At 56.7% G+C, this 12496-nt stretch overlaps 1 protein-coding gene across 4 annotated transcripts in view; it reads right to left on the reverse strand.

The window, feature by feature from the left end:
- Positions 1 to 12496, reverse strand: part of PLXNA4 (plexin A4) — a 287259-nt gene that overhangs the window by 31032 nt on the left and 243731 nt on the right. For all 4 annotated transcript variants that reach the window (XM_040987483.1, XM_040987485.1, XM_040987484.1 and 1 more), the window contains 7 exons: positions 12338 to 12455; positions 8087 to 8223; positions 7001 to 7165; positions 4165 to 4258; positions 3674 to 3913; positions 2685 to 2831; positions 1887 to 2121 (listed from right to left, as the gene is read on the reverse strand). In XM_040987483.1, coding sequence (XP_040843417.1) covers positions 1887 to 2121; positions 2685 to 2831; positions 3674 to 3913; positions 4165 to 4258; positions 7001 to 7165; positions 8087 to 8223; positions 12338 to 12455 — 1136 coding nt within the window. The remainder of the gene's footprint in view (positions 1 to 1886; positions 2122 to 2684; positions 2832 to 3673; positions 3914 to 4164; positions 4259 to 7000; positions 7166 to 8086; positions 8224 to 12337; positions 12456 to 12496) is intronic.

The following is a 12496-nucleotide window of genomic DNA, read 5'->3' on the forward strand; positions in this document are numbered from 1 at the left end:
GAGGATGGATACCCAGCACCCCCAGCTCTGCCTTTCTCCTTGGTGCATGTAGCTACACATACATACTCAAGCTGGTGTGGGGCAGCACACAGTGGCATGTCAACTAGCTGAGACTTCTTGCTGCTGGCATGAATCCCAGGGCAGGCAAACACTAACTTGTGGACTCTGAAGGGATTTGCCAGCCCCGCATGGCTGTAGGGACTTGGAAACGCAAGCCCGGAAACCAGGAGACTCTTACAACCACATGGGCAGGACATGGCTTCCCCAGAAACTGCCCCAGGAGCTTTGCTAACCCTAAACCTCAGACACAGACCGTGGCCTTGCATCTGTTGGCCACCCAGGCTTCCTGTGCGAGAGCTGCAAGGGGACGTGAGTTGAACACCAGGCAAGGCCTGTACCCCTTCCTGCTGCCCCAGGCACACAGATACTGCCATTCTTGTCCTGGAGCATGCTGCTAAAGGCAGAATGCCAATGTGGCGAGTGGAACCGCTGTAGCTGGCGGGCGTGCTTGTGTGTGAACGGACAGACTAGAGGCCTTTGCAGCCTACTGTCACCCAAGCCTCCCAGACTCAGCGGGTATCTAGGGCGAGCACGTGGGTGTGTGTGCTTGCAGGAGTGTGGGATTCACGAGTGTCCATCCGAGTGTGAGTCCGGCAGTGCATGGATGAGTGTGTCAGGTGCTTAGAGTGAGTGGGAGCAGGGCCGTGTCTGTGCATCCGTGAGACAGTGTCATGAGCACATGCACATGTGAATGTGTCAGGAAGTGTGTGGGAGTGGATGCACACACTCACGTGTATACATCTGTGTCTTGAAAGCTCAGGCTGGCTGTGACTGTGAGTCTGGCTGGCATCGTGGCTGATGGTGAGGCTTCGAGAAAACACCTCCACCAGACCAGGTTCAGCAGCCACTCTGGACAGCCCCTAGAAGGAACGTTCACGGCTGATCCTCCAGATTAGCTCCCCCCAGCCAGGTCGTGTAGCTCCCCCAGAGGAGCTGGAAGGCACGGGAGAGCTCTAGGCCGGACTCCCGTCTGGCTCAGGAACCTGCTGTGGGGAGCTCTGGGTGCCACCCAACCCAGGGCAGCCCCCCTCCCAGCTGGAGTGCTTAGCTGGCTGGAAGGAAGAGAAGCTGGCTTTTCATCCATCTGCAGCTTTCCTTGAAGTCACCAAGAGCCTCCAACATTCAAAGGCTCAAGCCTGCCACACATAAAAGAGATTCTAATCACTACACCTAATTAGAGGGAAGAGTATGTTGCGGAAAAAAATTAGGCAGCGTAAATATAATAAAAGGCAGTAATTAACAGTCCCACCAGGCCAACGCTGTGCTGACAGCTGAAGGAGGCAGAGAGGGCTGCATTGGCTCTGCTGCCCCATCAGAACAGACCCTGGCTTGTGCCCATGTCGCAGGGAGAGCCAAGCACACACAGCCCATCCTGGCTTCTCCTGGGCAGCTCTGGGACTGGCAGCCTTCCTCCTTGGGTGTTGTGCCAGGGATCTCACCTCATGGTGGCGTTTGTCAACTTTTGGGAATCCCTCGACAGCCCTGCAGCCTGCTTTTCCCACTGAAACAAGCCAGTTGAGGGCTGCCTGAATGTGTCCCAACAAGGCATCCTTGGGCTTTCCCTCCAGGACAGCGGGAAGCCCAGCGTGTCCGGCTCTCCCATCTGGAGGCTGCTGCACTGGATCTGAACGGATCCCAGGCTGACACCTCCTGGGGATCGGGTGGCCTCCTCCTGGCTGGGTGGGTCCCAGCCTCTTCCACTCCTGCCCTAGCCTGCCCATGGCTGCATCTGCTTGCTTGTGTATGAGAGGTTCAGATCCGTGCACGCGCACACATGTACACACACGCCGGAGGGGAAGGTCTGCAGAACCCCGTCCCCTGGCTACCTTCCTTGCACTCCAAGGCCACACGGGACTCCAGGTTGTCCATCTGCATCTGCAGCCGCTTCAGGGTAAGGTCACTCTCGCGGGACTTGCGCTTGTAGGCGATGAGCACGGCCACTATGAAGATGATGAGCAGGCCTCCGGCCACCGCGATGCTGATGATGGCGGGCAGGCTGAGCGGGCTGTCGGGCGTGATGTACACCATTCCTGGGGAGTACTCCATGCCACCGACTCGGGCCTGAGGTGACACACAGGGTGAGGGGGAGCTGGGAGTGAGGCAGGGCATGGGGCCCAGTGGGTGGAAGAAGTGGGATACCAGGGAGCACCCCCTCGTGGCTGCTGGTGAAGACAGGGCTCCAGGTGGGCCTGACCAGCAGAGGTGATGCTCCAACCAGGAAACCCTGCAGGCCTCCTCCTGGGGAGCTAGCATTGTTTCCACGTTGGATGCAAGAGACTGATGGGATACTATGCCCGATGCCTCCAGACCTAATTCATGGCCTACCGGCCGGAGGGAGGACCAGGACCCAGGTCAGGCCAGCAGCAGTCCTCCTCTTGGAAGCCTTCTGGCCAAAAGTAAACGTTGCTGCCCACGATTGCCTTTGTTTCACACTGTCCTTGAGGTTGCACTGGCCAGCTTGGGGACAGATAGGCTCAAAACAAGAAGAGGGAAGCAGGAGTGTAGGCTCCTTAGGAGAGACATCCAACAGCCTCAGCTCCAGGGGCTGGAGACAGAGCAGCGCGACTCCCACCACCTGCCCCGCTGTGAACGCTCCCCCCAGAACCGGTATCTGTCAGCCTCACCATCACTTTGTGTCTGCCGACGAGGTTGGGGGACTCGCACAGCAGCTGCACGTCCGACACGGTCACGGTGCACGGCTTCTCCCCGACCAGCACAGTATAGTTCAGTTTCACATTGCCCCCTGCCACGGGTGGGATCAGGTTCTTGCCCTAAAGGCATGGAAAAATCCTGGTCTCCAACCCAGAGTTGGACCACAGCCTTCCCACCCCAACCTAGAGTCCCTTGTATCACAGCGTAGGTGCAGAGCGCACCGGTTGGACGGGTCTCTCCAGCCCCCGGTCCATGCCGTGCTTTGTTCCCCATGGTACCCGCTTGCAGGCTGGGCTCCCTGAGTGACCTGGTCAATTGCACTTAGGGCTTTCCTGGTGCTGCCCGGAAAGGGCCCTTGCTGTCCGCTCCTCACACTCTGGCTTCCTACCCGGAATGCGCCTCTTCCCTCCCCAGCATGCTACTGTCTTGTCGGTGACTGAGCTGCCACAACCAGAGAACCCTTGGCAGAACCTGCACCATGCTGTTGATCCTGGGAGCCTTTCTAGTTGCACATTCCATAAACCTCTTTTCTCTGTAAGTACCCAGGCTCAGGGATTCCATGGCAGTAACAGCAAACAGACAAGAGCAGTGTGCACACTGCCTTTCTCCCTCCTCTGGGCGGGAAGGCCATCATGAAGGCCTTCTGCCGCCTCTCGCTGCTCAGCTGCAAGCACTGTCACCAAATGCTCAGACGAGTTACAGTTCATTTGGAACCCAGGACTCCCAGAACAGCCCATGCCCTGGATTGCTCACGGCCGCCCACGCAGACGTAGTGTGAGATCCTGAACCTCCCAGCCCCTGGACTCCACGGTCACAAGCCTGGGAGTCAAATGGCCTTGGTGCACCAGCTGCCCTGGAGGGCCCTGTGCCATAAAGTTCCCTTCCAGTGAAAACTCAGAGTGGGAGTTGGCCTCCTTCTGTATGGGTGCCTGAACAGGAGCCTTCCCCACCCCCGCCTCACCTTTAGGATGATGGGTGTGCCAGGCTTAAGCTCCAGTATTCCGGAGGGACCAAAAGCTTCAAACACAGGGTTGGGGTAGTAGGTGAAGTTGGTTTTGTTGAGGATAAGCAGGGACTGGACGTTGTCCAAGATGAAGCCAAACTCCTCGGGCCTCTCAGTCAGGTCCGACTGGTGGTCGGGACCCAGGGTGAGAGCTGGGGCCTGGCACGTCATCTCGGTGGAATTGAGGACCTCACAGACCTGGGGGAGGAGTCAGAGGGGAAGGTGATGCTGTGTGCACACACTGGGCAGGCACTCTGCGCATAGAGCATGGGGCTTATACAGCAGGTTTGCAGATCTGGTAACCAGGACCAACCACGTACTCAGACACTCTGTAGCTGGCACCGGCACCAGCTCTGTCCATAAGGGTGACAGTGCCTGGCACTCTCAATGGCACTATCCCTGGGCTCAGGCTGCCACATGCAGTGCATCACCTCCCACCCTGGACTCACGTTGATGTGTTCCTTGCCTCCATGCTTGGCACGGATCTGAGGATTCTGTATGAGGTCCAGGTGAGTGCCCCAGACGGCGATGGGTGTGTTACCACTGCCAGGAAGAAAGAAGGTGTGTGAGTTCCAGGGATGGAAAGCAATGGTGCTGGACAGAGGGCACAGGCAGGAAGCAAGCTGAGCTGTGACAAGGAAGACAATGTGAGCTGAGCTGTGGGCAGGTGCACAGAGGCGAGGGTGGGAAGCTGCTGCGTTGGGGTCAGGATGAACTCTCCCAAGGGAAGGATGAGGACCGTGGCTCTTGTGTTCCTTGCTGAGCTGCACAGTGTGACCCAGTGACAGCATAGCTCCTTGCCTCTCAGAAGCCTCACTGCCTGGAGCCAGCAGCTTCTCCACAACCCCCAGCACACACAGGCCTCGGGACTCGATTCACACTGGGCTTGGCTCAGTGGAAGTGGCACTCAGATCCTCCTGCCAAACTCTCAGTGCCCAGAGCAGCTTCCTCCTGCCAAGTAATGCTATTCTACTTGGGCAGACTTCCTCGGCTGAGGTCAAGCAGGGTAGAGGGCCAGGCACTCTGGAGTCTCCTGTAGGAACACACCTGTGGAACGCTCCAGATGTCAGTTCCTGAACCTGGAGACCACCCATGGGAGGGCTCAGGACACTCGTCTTGCTGGAGTCCTTCAAAGAGAAGTTTAATGCCACCGCCCTGCCCCAGGGACTAAGCAGCCAGCATGGAGAGAGGGCAGTTCCCTGGACTGGACATGGAGAGAGGGCAGTTGCCTGGACTGGACATGGAGATAGGGCAGCTCCCTGGCCTGAATCTTTCTTGGGAGGTTATTCAGAGGAAAGCAAGGAATAACCAGATCCCCAACTACCCGAACATCTTTGGGAAGAATCCTACCACCTAAACACGGAGTCAGTTATCAGGCTGGTGGGTGAAGAATCCTTACTGCCCACACGTACATTCACTCCTGCCCATTTGCCTCTCAGCCCGATTTTTGCACTTTCTCTCTGATGTGTGCACACACATGTGTACACGGGCTTGTGCGTGCAAGACAATTCATGTGAGACCCGGACAGGCCTCTTTGCCTGTGAGATCTAGTGGGCAGCTGTCTCTCCAGGCCTCCCAGGCCTCAGTCCAACACACAATGGCCAAGTGGCCACCGGCACATCTCCTTAGCTACACAAGCAGCTGGTAAGGAATGGGAGGCCATGCCGTGTACAGAGCCCAGCCCATTGACCAGCTGTGCTTAGACTTCCGTAACCTCAGCAGGCATGCTGGAGCTGGCTCACACAGATCCAGACCCCAATGGAAGTCAACTCTATGTCCCATACAATGATACAAGCAGCACTCACTGTGCGGTGGATGCTGACAGGCCCGGGGGTGGGAGTGCAGGGCAATGCCTCCATCTCTTGCACTTACCAGACCCTCAGGTCAAATTCTGGTTTGGCTTTTTAGGGTCTGCTCTGCCCTGCTTGTACATCACAGCCTCCCCCTGCGTTATGACCACGGCTGCCCCTCCTGGGACAGAGGAACAGCTGAGAATAACCAGATCCTCCTTGGCAGGCAAAGCTGCCTCTCCTCTGGGCTTAAGGTAGGGGCGGTAACTCTAGAATGTAAATATTTCAGCTTTTGCAGACCATGTGGTCCTTGTCACGATCCCTGGGCTGTGCTGTTGCAGTGAGGAAGCAGCTATGGACAACACAGAGTTGGGTGCACACTGCTGGGCTCCAATAAAATTTTATTGACAAAAACAGGAGTCAGCCCGATTCAGCCCTGGCCAAGACTTTTGCAATGGCTCCTTCCAATGGACCCGGTTCTGTCCCTAGCCCCAGCCTGTGTTGAGTCCCTTTTGGTTCTCCCAATTCTGGGGCCCCTGCAGAGCTGGAGCAGACAGAGGGGAAACAGGGCTAACAGAGTGTGGGGAGCGTGCCTATTGGGCCTGTAACATTTGCTCCTCTCTGCTGGCAGCCACCCTATGCTTGAGTTGAAGGTGAGGAAGGCTGGCCTTGGCAGGTGAGGTAACTTCTCAGGTCCCTGCTGCATGAACTAGAGTTGCACACACACCCTGGTGAGGATTCTCCCTGCACTCCCTGCAGGCCTGCTGAAGGATGCCCTCTTCGGCTTCTCTCGTCCTCATGCATGCTACATGGCCTGGGAAAGAGCTCCCGACCCTCTGCTTGCAGCCCCTGACACCATGCACTCCACAGGCTCTGAAGTCACAGGTTCCTAAACCCCCTGGCCAACCTGGAGAGTGAGAGAGCCAGGAGGAGCATGCCGGACACATCACTGCAGGGCCCGGTTCCCTCCCCTCTCCTGGGACGGGCATTCAGTGCCCTGGGGTGGGACACCTGGAAGGGGCAAGGCCTGAGCTCTGCCCCCAAGGAGAGGTGCAGATGGCAACCAGAGGGCACACCACGATCCAGATCATCAGAGAAGGAACCTGAGCTTGACCTTGGACGGTCTTAGGCAGTGTGGCTTCCTTCTGAGCCGTCCTGACTTCACCCCTTCTCTCCCATGCTTCAGCCTGAAGGCAGGGCCTCATACTTGCCAGAAGTGAGACATAGGACAATAGAACGAGTGCTCCTCCGAGTAGAGGACACGGTCCTAGCCTACCCAGCCATCCTTCAGGTGGGGAAGGCGAGTTCTGTACTCTGAGCATGGCCTGCAAGCCAGCTCCTGTGCAAAGGAGGTGTTCTGATTGCAATGTGCTCAAACCAACACTGCAGCTCCGAGATCCCCAGTGCAGCATGCAAGCTTCTCCTTGGCTTTTGAGAACCGAAGTAGGGCACGAAGGTTCAAGGGCGGGCAGCTGGGATCGGGGGCAGATCCTACCTGACGATGCTCCACTCCGGCTCAATCCGCACTATGGTAGGGTCCTCCACGTACTGGAAGACGAGGTCCTGGCGGATCTTGGCCCTGTCCACCTGCACAGTCACTTTCATGTCCAGCACACCGTCTGCGGATGTGGTGTTACAGACGATGTAGGAGGGAGAGCGCCTGGAGGGGGCAAGGCACAGCACTGGGCTCCTGGGGCTGACGAGGGTGTCTGGGCTCAGCTTCCCACCACCCACATTCCTCCGGACATCCTCATGGGTAACTCGCAGCTCCAGAGCCAGTGGCAAAGATTCTCTCCTTGGCCACCTTTAGACAGGTCCCTCTGCCTCTCAGCATGGTCTTGTCCTTGAGCGGACCTTGGGGCCCACAACCATGCTTTAGGCAGGGTTCTTGCTCCAGCAGTTTGCTGGAAGTCCCTGTTTCAACCCTGCTTGACACTTGGTCACCCTCGGCCAGTGAGATCCCTCATCCTCACCATGATAGCAGATCACCCTGGCCTGCCTTCCACAAGAACCCAGCATTGTTCTTTCTCTCTCTGAGGGGTTTTCTACCTCCTGACCCCCTCACTCTGTTCAGTGACCAGACAACACCATGCCTCTGCTGCCAGCCATGCTGGGTTTGCTGCTTTGGGAATTGAGCCTAAACTTTCTCCCCATCACAGCATCCCTGAAAAAAGTCTTCCCTACACTTAATGCAGAACCTGGCCTGGGGCTGACTTCAGATCTGTCCCAGCTCTTGCATAGCTCCCTTGGGGTATCCGTCTGGCTGAAGCCCATCCCAGACACATGGCATAGAGCGCTTGGCTGCATGAGCCTCCTGCAACAACATTCCACACCCCTGGACTCCTGGCTCCTGGAAGGCTCCCCCTTCTGGGGCTGAACCCTGGGGCAGGGAAGGAAACCCTCAGCCCTTTGGGGTGCTGCTCTCACTAGCTCTCACCAGTTCTAGTAGGCTCCCCCGAGTGGATTCTAAATCTGGTTCTGCAGCACATCCTTGGTACTATGGGGGCACCAAGGTTAGTCTCCGTGAACCCACAGACTGCCCTGGTGATGCATCTGCCAGACCCGGGCCGCCCAAGATTACCTGTGGAAGAGGCAGGGCTGGGTCCCGAACATCACCACCACGTTGCTGCCTGCATTCAGGTTGGTTCCCGTGATGGTCACTTGAGTGCCCCCAGACATGGGCCCCCGACTGGGCTTTAGATCTGAGAGAGTCAGCGTCTGCGTGGGAGAGGGGGAGGTCTGAGACGGTTGAGCTGGGGTGGAAGGGGCTTCCAGAGCCCCTGACCCAGAGCTGCCTTCTGGGGATTGTCTATTGGCCCATGGTGGGCAGCATCTGGGCCCTGAGAGTCTGTATGTCCGATTAGTAACGGGAACCATGACAGCTGCATGGGTGCTTTCCCAGGTGTCAGGCTGTGCACCTGCAGCTACAGGCTTATACAAGCCAAGTGCCCAGCCATCTGTAAAGCAGGTATTGTTGCCCCTGTCACATGTGAAGTACATTTCCAAGGTTACACAGCCAGGAAGCTCCCTGGCAGATCTGACTTCAGAGCTCCAGGTCTTAATCACGTTCTCCCCAAGTCTATAGTTTCTGTCATTTGGGGGGCACTTTTGGGGTCCCCTTCACAGGTCTTCTGAGTGGCTGCCCCAAGCTCCCAGTGGCCCAACCAGGGAGGAGTTCCAGCATGTCACTAAGATGCTTGGCGGCTCTCCAAGCCTATCCCCAGCCACCTGTCAGCCTGGGGATGGGGGCAGGGAAGAAACAGCCAGAGCCGGCTGGGGATTTGGGGTCGCAGTTTGTTCTTTCATTAGCATTTTAATGGAAAAACTTTCCTCCGTCCCAGGTGAGAAGCCCGTATCTGCATTTAAATGAGGATTTCTCTCTCTCCCTCCCTCCCTAGCAATCTTCCCCCTTGAAGAATTCAGCACCCAGAGTCCAACTGCTTGGTTCCCCAGGGCAGACAGACCACCAACGCTCCTTCACCCTCGGACACCTCAGGAGGGTGAGGGAAGCCCCCACAGAACCTGCTCGCCCACTGCCTGGCACTCTCCCAGCTGTGGTGCAAAGCACAAAGGCAAGGAACAGGGACCCAGAGCACAGGGCTCACACTCCCCGCTGCCAGCCTTCGCTGCCCAGTGCATCCTAAGCGGAGCGTCACCATGGCACAAGCTGAGCAGAGGAGCTCTGGGCTTCCGCACCTTGCAATACTCTGTCCCGTGGTGCAGGGACTCTGGTGCCCTCCCGAGAGATGGATGGACAGGTGAACGTGTGTGTGTGTGTGTGTGTGTACACCCAAGTCTGGAGTAGCCAAGAGACTCCATCCAAAAGGGGAAGTTCTGAGTGCTTGGGGTTCCCAGGGCCGCTAGGGGGGCAGAGGCTGAACTCCAGCAGGCTTCACAGTGGTGCTGCTGTCATGCTGAGTGGAGGGGGAGTTCCTCTTGGAGCGTGGAGAGGATGCAACGGAGACAGGTTTCCGAGTTGTGAGAAACTATTAATTATTCAAGTCATGCCTCATAAATATTTCACGGCAGGTTTGCATGGGAAGTCGGCTTCTGCATTATTTGCTGTCTCTTCTCTGGCTCCATGAATGGAGGGTGGAGGGGTGGGGAGCAGCGTTCCTTGCCTGGCTGAAGAAACCCACACTGTCGAGCTGGGCTGCAGTCATGGAGGGACGGAGGGGAAGACTGAAATCTTGCTCTCTGAACCTCAGCTTTGAGAAAGGGGCTTCAGGGTTGTGCCAGGACCCCAGGGTGCTAAGGGTCTCAGAGTGGGGACCAAAGGTGCCCAGCTGAAGTCCCAGTGGATGGCTCAGCAGCTAAATCTTTCTGTTGTAAGCAACAGGATCACATTGGGTGCTGGTTGGTGTCCTGAATATTTCACTTCCCATACAACTCCCTGTTTGTGGCCTGGGAAAGCCTCAAAGAGAGTGTGGCCCAAAGCCTTGGGACCCAGCACCTGTGTAGCTCTGGATTGGCTCTTGTCTGGCAGTTGCAGCCTCTTGGGGAGTGAACCAGTGGATGAGAGATCTTCCTGTTTTTCCTTTTCTCTGTAAATCTGATTTGCCACGTACAGATGGCTGTGGCTTTTGGGCCAGTCAAGGAGTTGGCAACCCTGGCCAGCAGCACACAGCAAGGTGGCTGGGGCCCGAGGCAGACAGCATGTGCGTGAGGGAGGTTGTGACAGGCCCTTGCATTCTGCCAGCAGGGTCACTCCCATGGACCACAGGAGGAAGAAGGACCTGGCAGCAGTTCCTCTTCATGTCAGAGCCAGTGTCAGCAGTCCCTGCCAGCACTGTCTCCCTCTATACCTGCATAAGACAGAGTACTGGGCTGGCGCCATAGTCCAATAGGAAAACCGTCTCCCTTCAACTGCCAGCATGCCAAATGGGAACCACCAGATTGTGTTCTGTCTGCTCCACCTCTGATCTAATCCCCAACTACGGCTTGAGAAAGGAACAGGGGATGGCCCAAGTCCTTGGGGCCCTGCACCCATGTGGGAGACCTGGAAGAAGCTCCTGGTTCCTGGCTTCGGATTGGCTCAACTCCAACCATTGTGGCCAATTTGGGAATGAACCAGCAGATGGAAGATCTTTCTCTCTGTCTTTCCTCTCTAATACTGCCTTTCTAATAAAAATAAACGCATCTTTAAAACATTTTCAAAGACAGAGTATGTATCACTGCTTGCCTCTGCGTGTGTATCTTTAAAGTCCAGAGTAACTGTATATGCTCTATGTGTGAGTGTGTTACCCTCATCACTATGGCCTTCACACGGACTGGGCTGTATCTGGAAAGTCCTTCTATCCTTTCAGAAGAAGGAGGGCGTATGAATCCTGAGTGCACAAGTATAACTACACCTCCATGAGCCCATCTGTGTGAGTCCCAAGTACATTCAGTGGGCACTGCCTGTGTCCTCAGGGGGCCCAAGTGGGCACTGCCTGTGTCCCCAAGTACATTCAGTGGGCACTGCCTGTGTCCTCAGGGGGCCCAAGTGGGCACTGCCTGTGTCCCCAAGTACATTCAGTGGGCACTGCCTGTGTCCTCAGGGGGCCCAAGTGGGCACTGCCTGTGTCCCCAAGGGCATTCAGTGGGCACTGACTGTGTCCCTAAGGGCATTAAGTGGGTACTGCCCATGTCCCCGGGTGCCTGAGGAAGAAGGAACTCTGTGCTCAAGTCCCTATGCTGAGCGCACCTTGCCTCGCACGTTGGAGGCCTCCCAAGGAAGAGGCTGGGCCCTGCCCACCACCGTAACCCTACAGCTAGATCAATCAACTCAGTTAAATTAGCAATCATCCAGGAGTCCAGGGAGAGATACTGTGCAAGGCAATAAATGGTTACCACTTGCAGAAAGAAGGATGGGAAGCAAGAAAGGAGGAGGTTGGATGGAATGAGGGAGAAAGGGAAGGAAGAAAGCAGAGGAGGAAGGGAGACAGGATAAAGGGAGTAACCTGGACTCCCCACAACACACTGAGGACACCTGGCGCCAGGCACAAAATCCGTCATTTTGACTCCCTACTCCAAGGCTATCCAGAAACATGAGGACTTGATGACACCAGAGCTGTCAGCAGCCTGAGAAGTGTGGTCCTCAAGAACAAGCAGGGGGCAGGAATGCGCTTGCCCTTCTAGCATCTCCACAATCACAGGTCCCGAGGGATCCCAAGCCCCTGCCCTGGAATTGCCAATGGGCAGCCTTTGAAGGGATGGGAGGCTTCCAGCATGGTGCCGGGGTGGGGTGCTGCAGAGACCTGTGGATGGGCAGGGGTGGCGAAGGGAGTGGTATGATGGTATGAGTGGAGGGAGATGGATGGGTATGGGGGAGGAGACGCAGGGCAGGTGAAGGAGAGGTTCCAGGGGTCACAGGGTGAGGCGATGGCAAGGGAGGAGTGCTGGGATGGGTTGGGCATACAGACAGAGACTAGGATGTGGCAGCAATGTTGAGACCACAGAGATGATCAAGAGAATGCTATTAGTACAAGCCACATCATTGGCACAACACCATGAGGTGGGTGCTGTCATTATTCCCATTATACATTGAAAAACTGGAGGTACCCAAGAAATGGAGTGGCCTGTTCAAGTCCAACCAGTCAGTAAGCGGCAGAGCTGGGGCCCACATCTTCACATGACGGTCACACTTTCGCCTCCTAGCCATGTGGCCACTCAGCCCCGAGAGTGAGAGCCACAATCCCGAAGCTCCATGGCCAGCAGGGCAGAGCCCAGCGCTGAGCACTCCCTCTGGGATCAGACTCCCTCAGGCCTCGCCAGACTGTCCCAGTAGTCTCCTGCCCTGGGTGTGCCCACACAACCACAAGAAGGCCCAGCAGTTGTGGCCAGCACTCACCATGAAGTAGTAGAGCTGTGAGGAGCGGGCCATGAACTCGGGCCGGCACACGGCCACGCAGATCTCCACGAAGCCTGCATGCTGGCTGGGTTTAGCCTCTCCCATCTCACACACGATCCTGCAGGGGCGAGACAAGGGAAGCTCCCAGCCGCAGCCCTC

This window comes from Ochotona curzoniae, unplaced genomic scaffold, assembly GCF_017591425.1.
Source record: "Ochotona curzoniae isolate NIBS_2020 unplaced genomic scaffold, NIBS_Ocur_1.0 contig_4692, whole genome shotgun sequence".
NCBI lineage: Eukaryota > Metazoa > Chordata > Mammalia > Lagomorpha > Ochotonidae > Ochotona > Ochotona curzoniae.